Source organism: Microtus pennsylvanicus, chromosome 2 (genome assembly GCF_037038515.1).
Source record: "Microtus pennsylvanicus isolate mMicPen1 chromosome 2, mMicPen1.hap1, whole genome shotgun sequence".
In the NCBI taxonomy this organism is placed as follows: domain Eukaryota; kingdom Metazoa; phylum Chordata; class Mammalia; order Rodentia; family Cricetidae; genus Microtus; species Microtus pennsylvanicus.
In genome coordinates, this window is record NC_134580.1 from 13614384 (window position 1) to 13628549 (window position 14166).

A 14166-nucleotide genomic window follows, 5' to 3' on the forward strand; every position below is an offset into this window, starting at 1 on the left:
CCTACCTTCTGAGCATATGGGCCAAGCATCAGGCCTCTGATCGATAATCTCCACCATCAACTTGACGGCATCTAGAGTCTCTTAAAAAACAAGCTTCTGGGCAAGTCTTCGAGGGATTATCTGCATTGGGTTAATCCGTGTGGGGAAAGCCACACTGAATACGGGCAGACCTAACTCATGGGGTGGGGTCCTGGACTGAATAAAAAGGAGAACACGAGCTGGGTGCCAGCGTTGATCCATCTCTCTCTGCTTCCGGTGCAGACCAGGGACCTCAAGCACCTGCTGCCACCATGAACTCTATCCTTGAATCTTGAGCCAAAACAAACCAGTCCTTCCCTACGTTGCTTTTGTTAGGTACTCCATCACAGCAACTCAAAAAGTACCTAATGCAAGGCTCTAACCCAACTGGGATGTAAGCCCCTATCAGGCTTGCCCCTTCCTCTCTGAACGTCAGAGTTCTCATGTGAAAAGAGCAGCCTCTTCTAAGAAGCAGAGGCTCTGTTCTCCTTGGCCATCCACACAGCAGGGAAATGCTTCATTTGTTCTCGACATGTTTACGGGGCTCGTGCTCTGTCTGTGTCCCCAAGTTAGGCACCAACATAAGGACTGGGAAATGCCCTCCTGGCTCTTGACTGCCGAAGGGACAGCCACACAGCTCATTACAATGCCATAGTCGTGCCAATCGTCTAGGGCAAAGGGGACAGGGCTGTAGGACTAGGTATGGAGGATGGGTTCCAAGCAACAGCAAGGAGCAGAGACTCAAAGGAGAACTTGCAGCGCACGACGGGCAAATACGTAGGAACAGGTTCCCATGCAGCCGTCCCATGCAGCACACACAGACGTCCAGAACCTCAAAACACTAGTGTCTAAGAACGGGAGAGTGGACCGGTAGATGACAGAGGACTGAAGGGTGGGGGAGGTGCCGGTCATTGTGCGAGCTAACAGGCACAGCGGGATGTGGGGAGGCTCTGGGGTCAGACTAGGCAGCGGTCAGTCAGCTGTGCCACTTCCTCCCTGGGTGCCCCTGAACAAGACTCCTTATATTCCTGCTTACCAAAGGCGGTACTGTGTCAGGGTTGAACGGACAGGACATGCACAGAGCACCTGGCATGTGGGGAGTTCCCAGGCCAGGCCAGGTGCTGGGCTTACTGCTCTTAAGAGAATGACCCTACAGGCTGTCCAGGGGTGAATAGAGGCAGAGTGATGATGCCCTCAGGTCAAGAACAAGAGAGGTAGGTGTGTGCAGAGGGGAGTGTGACAGGGCTCCCTGGAGCTGCAGAGGTCACAGGGCTGAGGAGCTTGCAACAGATGGTCCCCCGGACCCTCCCCAATCCAGACATTCTGTGCCAAGTGACAGCTGCCTGTGACAGGCGGGCACACAGTAGGTGCTCAAATACACGTATACTGAGTCCATTAATAAGGGTACTCCGATTAGCTACAAATCATTCTCTGAACACCTTTTGGAAGAAACCACTAAAAGCCACGTTTTCATTCATCCCCACCTCAGAAGACACCCCCAGGTGGCTGTACCTGCCTGACAAGAGAATTCCACTCAAGGTGCGCTGTGTTAGACCCCGCAGCTGAGAAGGCCAGGTGCTAAACAGGCCCTGCTTCAAAAAAGAATGAAAATCCACTTCCTGTCCTCACCAAGACTCCAGGGCGTGGCCTACCAAGGGACCTTGAGTGCCAGGCTTTACGCTGTCCCCGCTACTCTGTGGCCTTCCCAAAGTGTACTTCCACTTTGGGGCATTAATACAATCTAGAAGGCTGTCACCCCCGCATCTCCACCCCCCCCCCAAAAAAAAACTAAGTCAAGCCTACACTGGGAGGGTGGTTGGGGTGAGGGGACACTGACAACAGGGAATGAAGTCATTCCTTGCATGAAGAAGGGAGGGGTCTTTTTACAGAGAAAATGACAAGCTCGAGACTTATAGTGGAGGGGGCTCCTCTACATGGGTACAGGCAAATGTATCAGAAACGCATTACCTCGCGCCCAAGACGACCCCACCCACACCTACAGTCCCTTGCCCTTTCAAACAATGAGACACCCCCACCCCAGCCAGCAGATGAATGATTCCTTAAGACTAGAATCGGAGAGGCTTCAGCAAGCCCTGATTCCTGTGCCAAGTAGGTGGGGTCAAGGGGCAGAGGCCCAACAGGTCCCTGGTAGAGCTAATGGACAAGAGGGCCTTTGGGTGCAGAAAGACAAAGGCTACAGCAAACAGGAGACACGGCCCTCCATGTGGGCTGGGAATGCGATTAGGGCACACTGTCTTATGCGCTGGACTAAAGACCTTCTGAAATCTCACGCCCACACTCCCCGCAGCAGCAGTGGGCCCCCCAGGTCTTCCTGGAGAAGACAGAGGAGTAGCAGAAACCCGAAGAGGAAGGAGGAACTGGGATAGACATCCTGACGGTCAGAGGGAGACAGAGACGCAAAGACATAGGGCTCGGGGTTCTGTGGTAACGAAATGAGACTGAGACTTGGAGTCCCAAGAAATAGAGCGCAGAGCCGTGGGAACGCACGGAGGACAGGCAGCACAGGGAAGGCGCGGAGGTGGACACGCGCGGACATTCGCGCGCGCTCCCGGCACTGTCACTCACCCAGGCCGCAGACCTCGCGGCGCAGGTTGAGGCGACCGCGCTCCTCCGCTATGGCGCGCAGCATGTGCTGCAACGAGCGCTCCTCCGCTTCGGCGCCGTCCGCGGGCTCCCGGGAGGCGGCCGGCCCAGCCCGGAGCCCCGCGGGCGCGGACGCCGAGGCACAGGCCCGGCCCGGCGGCCGCGCGGAGGCCATGCCGGGCCCCGGCTCATCGCCCGCGCCGCGCCCGCGGGGGCCCCTGGCACGCCCCGCCGCCCGCGCCCCGCCGCCGCCCGCCGCGAGCACCAGTGAAGCCACAATCCGCTTTTATGCGCGTCGCCGTCACCACCACCGCAGCCGCCGACCTCGGAGCACAGCCCAGCACTGCGAGGCTCCGCTCCGCCGCCGCCCGCGCGCGCGCCCGCCGCCGCCCAGGCCACGCCCCTGATACGGGCACGCCCCCTACCCCGCCTCCGACACGCCCCGTATTCTCAAAACCCCGCCCCATTCTCCGGCTAAGGCGGTGAATTGTCCCTGGTCCTGCCCCCTCTCCTAGCCCCTCCTACTTCCTTGCGGCCAGCTTCTGCCAACTTCGAACGCCCACCATGGCTTCGCTACAACCTGTCGCGTCATGTCTACCCCACACCATTCTCATACCTTTCTTGGCCTCCAGACTTTCCCAGCTGCCCGTGTTCCCCCACCCTGCGCCCACCTTCTCCCGGCTCCGACTTCCCTCCACCAGAGTCACGCCTCTGAGCCTCCCCCTCTACACCACACTGATTTTGCGCTTTGTCACCGCCCTGTGCATTCCCTCTGTCTCCACCACACCAGCTTTGCTCGTTTCTTTCTGAACCTTCCACCGAGGTTCTGCTGGAAACTTGCTTCCCAGAACACAGAGAGAAGTAGCCACCTCCAAAAGGTGGTCGGTCTCCTGGGGGCCACGGTGTGGGATAGGAGGCCTCAGTTCCCACGGTGTGTTGTTCTCTATCTTCTTAGCGCCTGCACTGAGAAGGTATGTGGAGGCCAGAGGTGGATGAGGTCAGCTGACATGTGATTCTGATGAAGGCCAAGGTCCAGCTGGGCATCCATTCCTAAGCTGAGAGAGGAGGATCCAGGGAAGCAGCGGCCAGAGGCTGTCTTCTGACCTCACCCTGTGGTCCTTTCCCAGTACTGGGGTAAGTGGCTGTGTACTGCTGCTGTCAGCCAGCTGTGTCTCCAGTGTCAGCTCCCCCAGTTACACAAAGCGTTAAGCTCTGCCCCAACTCTCCACCCCACTTGGAGTGCCCTTCTCCCCAATTTCCTGTTGTTTTCTTCTTTCCTTTGGGTCACAGTGTCCTCAAGTACATTTACTGAAAACCCTACCTTGCCCGGTTCACCTGTTCTTCTTCTCCACATAGATGCACGCTTACCCCTCCCGCCATCGCATTGCCTAGCTGCAGGAGGCTTTGAGGCCTCACCAGGAACCAAATCACCCAGCACTGTTACTTTCTTGAACTTGGCAGGTGAGAATGCAGCAAGCACCTGTTGTTTAAGCCGTGGTATTTTACCACAGCGACACTATGTGTTCTGCAAGCCTGCCTTCTGACAGCTGTATTCCCAGTGCCCAATAAACTCAGGCTACGTCACGGAGAACGGAGGAGAGAGGCCTGCCAAGGAAGAATGCCATGGGAGGTATGGCAGTAAAGTGGGTTGGGACCATGAGGTATGGAGACCACTCCAGAGTAGGAAATGGGCAGTTACGACTCACTGTTCAATCCTTGCCTGGAGATTTGTGTCTTCGTTCCCTAACACCCTCAGGGCAGGACCTGAGTCCCACTCTTTCCAAGGTCCCAGAATGACGCGGGGGGGGGGGGGGGGGAACCACACACGGGGACACGACTAGGGAGAAAAGTGTGCTTGGAGGAAATTAATGGCTTTTTTCTTCTCTCCCCTGGGCCTGTGACTGCCCCCACCCCCCATCTGCTAATGAGGACACAGCATGAATGTTGAGGTAACCAACTGTGAGTCTGGAGAGCTAAGATTTGGCTGTTGAGAGTGAAGGGAAGGGTATGGCCCTCAGCCAGCGTGTGCGAGGTCTCCAAAGCTGGCAGTGCTACACTTACTTCCGCGGAAGCCATGTCACCGTCTTCGCACCCCCACTGCCAGGCCAGGCTCTTGCCTGAAATCCTTGCTGCTTCAACACCATAATCACCTTCAAGGCTCACCTTCCCTGGGAAGCCTGCTGGGGAGTTTGGCCAAAGCACTGTGTCCTTAGCCACTTCGCAATCCCTCTCCCTTGACCCCGCACAGTTGCCTCCAAAGGGCCAGCATCAAATCAATTCATTCCAGTTTCCCTGGCATCCATTCCAGGACAGGTGCCAGAATGCATTTGTTGAATAAATACATGAACATTACTGGGGTTTTCTCATCAGTAATCTTCATTGTCCACGTGAGGACTCCTCTGAGCAGCAGGTATAGGATATCTTGCACTGGATGAGCGAGTCACAGTTTCCTGGCTCCAAGACACTGTTTCTTGGTCTGGGTGCTAACCAGTTAGCCCATACTAAGTAAAACGAGTTGAATATGAGTGTGGTCAGTGCATGTTTCTAAGGTGGGAAAGCAACCTGGCTTGCTGGTGCACACCTGTAATCCCAGCACTCAGGATATGAGGGCTGTGGGCCAGTGAGATAACTCAGCTCATGTGCCTGCCACCAAGCTGACCGTCTGAGTGAGTACGATGTGCAGGACCCACATGATGGGTGGAGAGAACCAGCTCTGACTAGTTTTCCTCTGACCTCCACATGGGTGTTGTGGTGTACACACACACACACACACACACACGAATATATACAAAACAAAAGGAGTGGGTGGACGATCAGCCTGGGTCAGTAAGACGTAAAGAAACCTGACCATCAGAAAGACTTAATGATAAATTCCTTATTAGTCCAATGGGGCTCAGCTGGATTCCTAACCTATAATACATAATATAATATATAACACAATATAATACTCATAACTATGATAGTCTAGAACCATAAAACAGTAACTGTGTCTTAGTTGCATTCGATACTAATTTGTTGGGGGCAGAAGAGCAATAAAAATTAAGTTATAGATAACCTGAATTCACCTTTGGCTGACCAGTCTCTTGTTTTTCTTTAGTTCTGCTCTCCACTTACGGAACACACCGAAGGGACTCCTACTGCCCGCAACTGTGGCTCTTCATTCCATGAAGTTTCAAACACCCTGGAAGAGTGAAGCCAAGGTTAACACAACTGGAAATCAACCACAAGTCACTCTCTTTAATGGGTCAGTTGCTTCATTTTTCATGTTATTGCCTAGATGCTGAGGTGACATCTATGCTTCCATTTTTAGCACTACCTGTTTGGGGATAATCTTACTCTAAGACCCTTCGGATCCTTTTCTCATGTTTTGAGTGACAGGGGCGGGGGGGGGGGGAAGCAGGAGGCAGGCTAGCAACCTGTCAGAGAAGACCCTGGTTCAACTGAGATCCCCATGCCACCAGCTCTCTCCACCAGCCCTGTCTGCAGTCTGTACAATGAGGTGAGAAACTGAATAATCCCCATTGCCCTGACCTTACCATCCTGTGGGTCTATGATTGGGTCTCCAAGAGGGGAAAAAAACAACAGTCAATGTTCAGAGTACAGAGTAGGGAGATTATAACCAGCCCACCAAGGAACAAGTTCAAGGGTTCTTCTGTTCTCCCCTGAAGTTTGCTAGGTGGTAGTGCACACTTCCAGCTTCCTGGCCAGACGTTCTCATGACCCAGGATTCTCCTACTTGCTCAGAACCTGTTCCTTGGCTTTGAACTCCTGATCCTCCTGCCTCTGTCTCCCACCACCACTAGACAGGGCTCCCCAGCCTCTGTGTCATCTGGGAAGTTAAATGCAGCCATCCCCAGGTCTAGACTGCAAGGGTCCCTGTGATAGAACATTATTTTAACTAGGCAATGTTGTATTAAATTTGGTTATGCCACAGAATATTCCTTTAACTGTGTAAAGGTGTGTTACTTTTGTTTATGCTGCATTTGTTTAATGATGTAAGGATGTGTGTTTAATTATGTAAAGATGTGTTGCATCTGTTTCACCTTGCCTGCTAAGGCCAGTAGCTAGGCAGAGAAAGGATCGGCAGGGTTAGCAGGCAAAGAGAATAAATAGGAGAAGAAATATAGGCTCAGAAAGAAGAAAGGAAGAAATAAGAGAGGAGGAAAGAATGAGGAGGATGCCACCGTAGAGAGAAGCAGTGAAAATAAGAAAGGGAATTATACAAAAGTGAGAAAGGTAAAAATAGATGAAGAGAAACAGGTTAATTTAAGTTAAAAGAGCTAGCTAGAAATGAGCCTAAGCTAGGCCGAGCATTCAAAACTAGTAAGTCTCTGTGTCATAATTAGGGAGCTGGTTGGTGGCCCAAAGAAAAAGTCTAGTACAGGCCCTGCTGCAAGTGAAACAGCTACCTGTAGAGTTTCTTTTGACTCCCTTCTCTCTTTCACCCCTTTTCTAAGGTCATGAGACAAAGAATATTCTCTTTGTGTGTGTGTGGTGTTTGTATGCATGTGTGTGCATGCTTGTATGTGCGCACTCGTATGTGTATGTATGAGTATGTAGCGAGCAGAGTGTATGCATGTGTGTGCATGCTCGTGTGTGTGCACTCATGTGTGTATGTATGACTATGTAGTAGACAGAGTGTATGCATGTGCATGTGTGTGTGCCCATGTGTGTATGTATGACTATGTAGCAGTTTGTATGCATGTGTGTGCACTCATGTGTGTATGTATGACTATGTAGTAGACAGAGTGTATGCATGTGCATGTGTGTGTGCCCATGTGTGTATGTATGACTATGTAGCAGTTTGTATGCATGTGTGTGCACTCATGTGTGTATGTATGACTATGTAGCAGTTTGTATGCATGTGTGTGCATGCTCATGTGTGTGCACTCATGTGTGTATGTACGACTCTGTAGCAGATAGAGGCTGATTTCAGGTATCTTATTGCTCTCCACCTTATTTTTTGAAAAACAGGTGACCCTAGAGCTCACTAATTATGCTAAACCATCTGGCCAGCCAGTCCCAGGGACATCTGCTCAGTGCTAGAATTGAAGGCATGTGCTACGGCGTCCAGTTTTAAAAATATATGGATTGTTATTATTTTATTGTATATTTTGTCTTCATGTATATCTGTGCACCACATGTGTGCCTGGTGCATGTGGAGGGCCATAAGAAGTTGTTGGAGCCGTGGGAATTAAAGTTACAATGATGAACTGCCATGTGGATGCTGGAAATTGAACCTGGGTCCTTTGGAAGAGCAACCAGGACTCTTAGCCACTGAGCCATCTCTCCAGCCCCTAAGTTTAGCTTTTTATGTGTGCGCTGGGATCTGAACTCAGGTCCTCATGTTTGTATGGCAAGCATTTTGCTGAGCTATCTCCCCAGCCTCCAAAGAATATTGTCCAGTGTTATCTAGAATTCTCTCATTGGCACTCTATTCTTTTAATAGCTCCTACTGAAACTGCCCTGGAGGGGACAAGCTTACAATTATAATTAGATACCCATGCCTTGGTAAGAAGGAAGGATTCACAGATTTTAAAAGCAACACCTTATAGACTTGAGATCAGGAAGATTTGGGATAACATTATTAAGCACTTGAGTCCAGGGGCTCAAACATGCTGGCAAGTGCTCTTCCAATGAGCTCATTTTCCTCCGCCATTTTGGATGTTTTATTTTGAAACTGGATCTTGCTAATATACCCTAAATGAGCATGGAATGTTCTTGCCTACTCTAGGATTACAGACACAGACAGATGCACATAAATAAAATGTTTTTGTTTGTTTGTTTGGTTTTTGCTTTTTTTGTTTTTCGAGACAGGGTTTCTGTTCTCTGTGTAACAGCCTGAGTTATTGCTGTCCTGGAACTCACTCTGTAGACCAGGCTGGCCTCAGACTCACAGAGCTCCACCTGCCTCCATTTCCCAAGTGCTGGGGTTAAAGGTGTGCACCACCACCCCTGGCTGGAGGGACTTTTTCAAAGCCCAAATCTGCATCCTTCCTATTCTGAAGGTGGGACCAGATACCCTGGGTCCCCTGCCTCTTCCTACTGTTATTTTGACATCTCTACTTGTTTCCATCCTTCCAGCCATGAACTCTTAGTGTTATTTCCTCTGTCTGGAACGTTCCTTCCCATCAAGTTCAGACATCATTTTCTCTAGGGAAGTGTTGAGAGTCTGTGACCCAGCTCCAGGTCTGGTTTTCCTTGATCCCTAAAAGCCAATTCCTGCCCAGAACCCCTGTGTCCTTCTAAGCCACTACAGCGCTATATTGGAGAAAGAAGTGGACTAGTGAGGGGGGGCAGGGGGGCGGGTAGTTCTTGGGTGTGATGCTGGACCCTCGAGGAAGAACACAGCTGTTTGCCTTCAGGAGCTGACACACAATAGGCCCTCTATAAATGCATGTGAACCCGTGAAAAGGAAGTGAACAGGAGAAGGATTGTAGAGGGCATGGGGGTCTTTGTACCCACAGATAAGCACTAGGGAAACCAGGAATGTTAGATATGCAGGCTTGTCTCTTCAATGGAAGGGTTGTGTACCTGTTTTCCACCCAGAAGGCTAGGGATGGATGTTGTTGATAGCCTGGTGATCTGTGCTATCTGTAGGGTCAGGCCACACTTGAATCCCCCAGACTGTTATGCTTGTCTCTGACCCTTCCTCCCTAGACCTTTATCTTGAGTATTGTTTCTCAGTCAATAGATCCCATCCCTGGGGAGACGTCAAACACATCACATGTACTTTGTAGTTTGGTGACTGTGGTGGTTTGAAAGAAAATGGCCTCCCAAGGGAGGGGCACTAATGGGAGGTGTGGCCTTGTTGGAGTAGGTATGGTCTTGTTGGAGGAAGCGTGTCACTGTGGAGGTGGGCTTTGAGGTCTCATATATGCCATGCCCAGTGAGACGGTCTACTTCCTATTGCTTGTGTATCACTGTGTAGTAGGTACCTATCTAGCACCTTGTCTACCTACGCACACCATGTCCTGCCATGATGATGATGGACTGAATCTCTGAACTATAAGCAAGCCACCACAATTAAATATTTTTGTTTTAAGGTCCTCTCTTACGTGGTCTCTTTTCACAACAATAGAAACCCTGAGACAGTGACCTCTTGATGACCTAGGCCACACCAGATCCTCCCCTAGGCCCTTAAGCTATAGAACCTACCCTTCTAGAAGAGGTCATGCATACTTTACAAAGGATTTGATGGCTTCATTGAAATAATTGTTACCAGGAAACATGCTTCCAAAATTGCCCTGTCCACAAACATGCTTATAGTCAACAGCTCGGGGTCAGACTTTAGAAGTTTGAAACAACGCCAGCTAATTACTTTGTGTTGAACCAGATTTCCTTCTTGTCTCATGCAAATTGTTACCCTGCTGGCTGTGGTGTTTACAGGGACCCTCCCCTCCCCACACACACTGGGTGAGGCTAAAGCCACAGTCCCAAGATTGTGAAACCCCCTGCTGGCTGTAGGGGTGGCTGCTGGCTGTCAGTGACAGTCAGAGGTCACAAGAGGGACAGGTCAGCAGTGATATATTGTTCTAGGGGGTATGAGAGGCACCCTCATGTCCAAGGTCCCTCTCTAGGACACCTGGCTCCCTGACTGCTGTGGGCCACAGCTGGACCTGGCAGAACAAGAGTCAGAAAAGGCACTTTCTGTGTAAGAAGCTATAGTAGGCTTTAGATAAAGAGACCTTAGCCTCCTCAGCTTTCTCTGAGGAGCCCCCAGGTCATAGCTAGAGGGGCCAGCCTGAGGGTCGCGGAGCCATGGTCAGGGGCAGTAGAAGAAGACGGCTGTAGATCAAGAACAGCAGAAAGAGCAGGGGCTTGGGTTCGAGTCTTTTCCCCGCCCATCGTGCACAGTGACTGCCAGCCCCTTCCCTGCCACAGACCTCCGTTTCCCCTTGAGTCAAGAAGGAAGAGCACGTTAATGGAGTGTTTCTTCCTTCTAGGTTCTGACAGCCAGGAGGAACAGGGAAGTATCCTCCCCAGTTCTGCCAATACCACCCCCTCCCCCCAAGAGGGAGCACGGCCCAGCCTCAGAGCCTCAGCGTCCTCCATTGCAAGCTGGGATGGAACTGGCAGCTCACATGGGACTCACATGGCCCTAGGCAGGCTCCATGGGAGGACACCTGGCAGCCCTTGCACACCTAGACTCTGTGTGGTCTCTGTATTCAGAAAAATAATGGTTTCGTTGGGTCCTCCTCTGCCCGCAGCCTGTCTTCTCACGGCAGGTCCTTGAGGGCTGGATGTTGGTGAGACTGAGGGGAGTCGCCCCCATCCCACCCCACAACTGCAGACCCAGACTTCACATGCTCCCGACTGTTCTTATCCTAAGAAAAAGAACACATGCCTATGGAGAGGCCAGAGGGCTGGGTGCTGAGTGGGACCAGAAAGTGGACAGAGCTCTGGGTGACTGGAGGCCCTGGTCGCGGCTTCCAGTTGTGTTGGTGGCCTCATTGTTCCTGAAGAACAGCCGAAGATTGCAATCTGGCCAGTACCAGGCATTTCCAAGGCCTGACCAGACCGGATCCATCTGCCAAGTTCACCCTGGGCTTGGGCAGCAGAGACGGGACCTGATTTCACAAGTCGGGTTCTGCCCACGTCAATGACTCACCCGCTGCTGCTAGGAGGAACCAGAGGCTAATTAAATTCAGGGTTTGAACCCAGCCCTCTTCCTCTTCCCCTCAAATGTAGTCAAACCTGAAGAGCCCTGAGTGGATGCAGAGGAAGGCTGGCAGCCTCATGGAGGATGCAGCCCTGCCTTCCTGAGATTCCAGAAGGAGGCCAACCATTGGGAACCTCTCTTCTCAACTCTACCATCAACACCAAAACCTTGTGCAGGACTGTCCTCCAAGCCCGCTGCCATCTTCAGGAGTTCTGCTGTGCCTGGGCAAAAAAAAAAAAACAACTGATGGAGGGGGCAGGGAATGTCATGGGTCTCTCACCAAAGTGTCTAACCCCTCCCAAGCATCTGTATTTCCTAATTCTTCCCTAATTGCACAGGACTTAGGGGTCTTGGGGAGTTGGGGGAGGGGCTAAAGGATATAGGTGGGAGAGGGCTCCATTAATTCAGCTGTGGGAAAGTCATCGTTCCTTCTGCGCACACTGTCATGTGCAGCCCTTCGCCAAGAAGCACCCACAGTCCTGCCAACAACCATCACCTCTGGGTTGTGAATAAGCCCAGTAAACTCATTGGTGCTCCTTCGTGAACTTTGGTGGAATTGCTGGGATCTGAGGAGGAGGGGTAGGTGCTGGCCACATCTCCCCCTGGCAAGGAATTTTAGCAACAGGACTGCTTTGATGACTCGAAAGGGTCCCAGGCCAGGGAGTGGTCATCCAGAGACCTGTGACTGCCAGGCTTCCCTCTCCAGCCCTGCCTCCATGCTGCCCCCTTCTGTTCACTTGAGGCAGCACCCTGCGCCACACTCACCCAGGTTGGATCCACCAGAGGAAGAATGGAAGCGGCTCCTGTGTGGTAAGAGGCTGTCAACGCATCTGAATCTTGGACCCAATCTCTAGGGCACCATCTGGGCAGGGTCTTCCTCACAGAGAAGGAGGTGGCAGCTTCAGGGTGCTGAGGCTGAGCAGGCACAGCCTCTGCGTGGGAGGACAGGTGAAGTCCATACCACAAAGCCCAGGGTTCAACCCCAGGCATGGTGGTTCATGCCAGTCATCCGAGCACCCGGAAGGCAGGGGCAGGAGAGATAATTCAGCTGTTAAGGGTTCTTGCTCTTCGATCGTGAAGACCAGTTTGGGTCCCACAACCACATGCCAAACTCCCTCAAAGGAAAAGGCAGAGATATATATGTGGAGGACATCAGATACCCTCGTATGGCCTTTACGCGAGCACACATTCACAAATGCACACATACACACGCACACACACATGCATACACTAAACAGGAAATGTAGCATCAAGACTATAGAAAGAAATTCCTACAGACAGAAAGTAGGGAGACAAGCCGTTGTCGAACTGGAGTGCAGCTCAGCGGTAGAGCACATGCTGTGTGTGAGACTCGGTTCCATCCTCAGCCGGGCGGTGGTGGCGCACGCCTTTAATCCCAGCACTTGGGAGGCAGAGGCAGGAGAATCTCTGTGAGTTCGAGGCCAGCCTGGTCTACAAAGGGAGTTCCAGGACAGGCTCCAAAGCTACAGAGAAACCCTGTCTCGAAAAACCAAATAAAATAAAATAAAATAAATCAGCACCACAAATAAAGCAGTCTTTTAGTAGCAGATTAGAATAAACTGGGCCCCAAGGCAATAAACTAGAAGCCTGCAAGAAGAGACTCAGCGTCCTTTAGCAGGGAGGGAGCTGTGTCCATGACACATGGCTACACCCACTTCAAAGCATTCAGAAGTCAGACAGCATGACAAGTGTGGGTGGGTGTGTCGTGAGATTTTGAGGACTGAGACAAAATACCCAAGGAAACAGTTTTAAAGAGATAAAGGTTTGTTTGGGCTCCTGGTTTCCGAGGTGATGGCCCGCCACTCGCTGCTTTGTTGCTTTGGGTCTAAGGCAGAATGTCAGGTGGTGGGCATGCGTGGCAGAGGCAGCTCACCTCACAGCAACCAGGATTCAAAGAGCAAACAGAAGGGGCTGGGGACAAAATGTCCGTAGGGGAACACTCACAAGGACCTGCACTCCTCAGCAAGGTCCTACCTTCTAAGGTCACTTTTTTTTTTTCTCGTGGTAGCCTGTCAAATACTGACCCCGTCAATGGGTCCACCTATGAGAGGGATCAGAGCCCTTCCGATCCAGGCACCACCTCCCCATCTGTGGACACTGCCGCACTGGGAGCCAAGCCTTCAAAACACAGCTTCCCAACCATAGTGAGGGAGCACAGGGTGGGACTGGGGTTCTCAACACAGCAGCTGGGATGTAAGTGCCCGGGCACTTGGAGAATAATTCAGAGTTTTTGTTTTTATTATTGTTTCTGTTGTTTGGTTTGTTTTTGAGACAGGGTCTCTCCAGGTAGCCCTGGCTGGCCTGGAACTCACTATGTAGACTAGCTTGGCCTCGCCAGTGCTAGGATTAGAGGGGTGCACCTTTAATAAAGGTCTGCCCCATGACCCAGCCATTCTGCTTGCAGGTGCACAGAGACGATTGGAATGTGCACAGCAGTGTCACTAGTAACAGCTAAAGGAGAAATGCGTCCATTCGTGGACAGGTAAATGGGCCAACCGACTGCAGCTTTGTCGCCTGACCGTGCTGTCCTACTCAGGCATAAGAAGGAACAAACTGTCAATACCATGTAACAAAATGAATGAATCGCCAAACGATTTTGCTGAGTGTAAGAAGTCAGGCTCAGGCCGAAGGAGAGCTTTCTGTGTGCTTCTGTTTCCATGTAATTATGAAGTGCAACCTCAGGGCTGGAGAGATGGCTCAGTGGTTAAGAGCACTGGCTGCTCTTCTAGAGGTCTTAAGTTCAAGTCCCAGCAACCGCATGATAGCTCACACCTTTCTGTAATGAGATCTGGTGCCCTCTTCTGGCCCGCAAACAAACATGCAGGCACAACACTATATTCATAATAAAAAAAAATTCATGA

The 14166-nt window shown here is 51.4% G+C and overlaps 1 protein-coding gene and 1 long non-coding RNA gene across 3 annotated transcripts in view; one reads left to right on the forward strand and one right to left on the reverse strand.

The window, feature by feature from the left end:
• Kiaa0930 (KIAA0930 ortholog) overlaps positions 1 to 2947 on the reverse strand; it is a 39889-nt gene extending 36942 nt beyond the window's left edge. For both annotated transcript variants that reach the window (XM_075960229.1, XM_075960228.1), the window contains exon 1: positions 2605 to 2947. In XM_075960229.1, the coding sequence (XP_075816344.1) occupies positions 2605 to 2797 (193 nt within the window). In that variant the 5' untranslated portion in view covers positions 2798 to 2947. The remainder of the gene's footprint in view (positions 1 to 2604) is intronic.
• Positions 2948 to 3190: 243 nt separating this feature from the next.
• On the forward strand, positions 3191 to 11171 carry LOC142843216 (uncharacterized). The gene is made up of 5 exons (XR_012909595.1): positions 3191 to 3766; positions 4084 to 4252; positions 4552 to 4571; positions 5720 to 5866; positions 10569 to 11171. It is a non-coding gene; the product is annotated as an uncharacterized LOC142843216 (long non-coding RNA).
• Positions 11172 to 14166: the final 2995 nt, after the last annotated feature.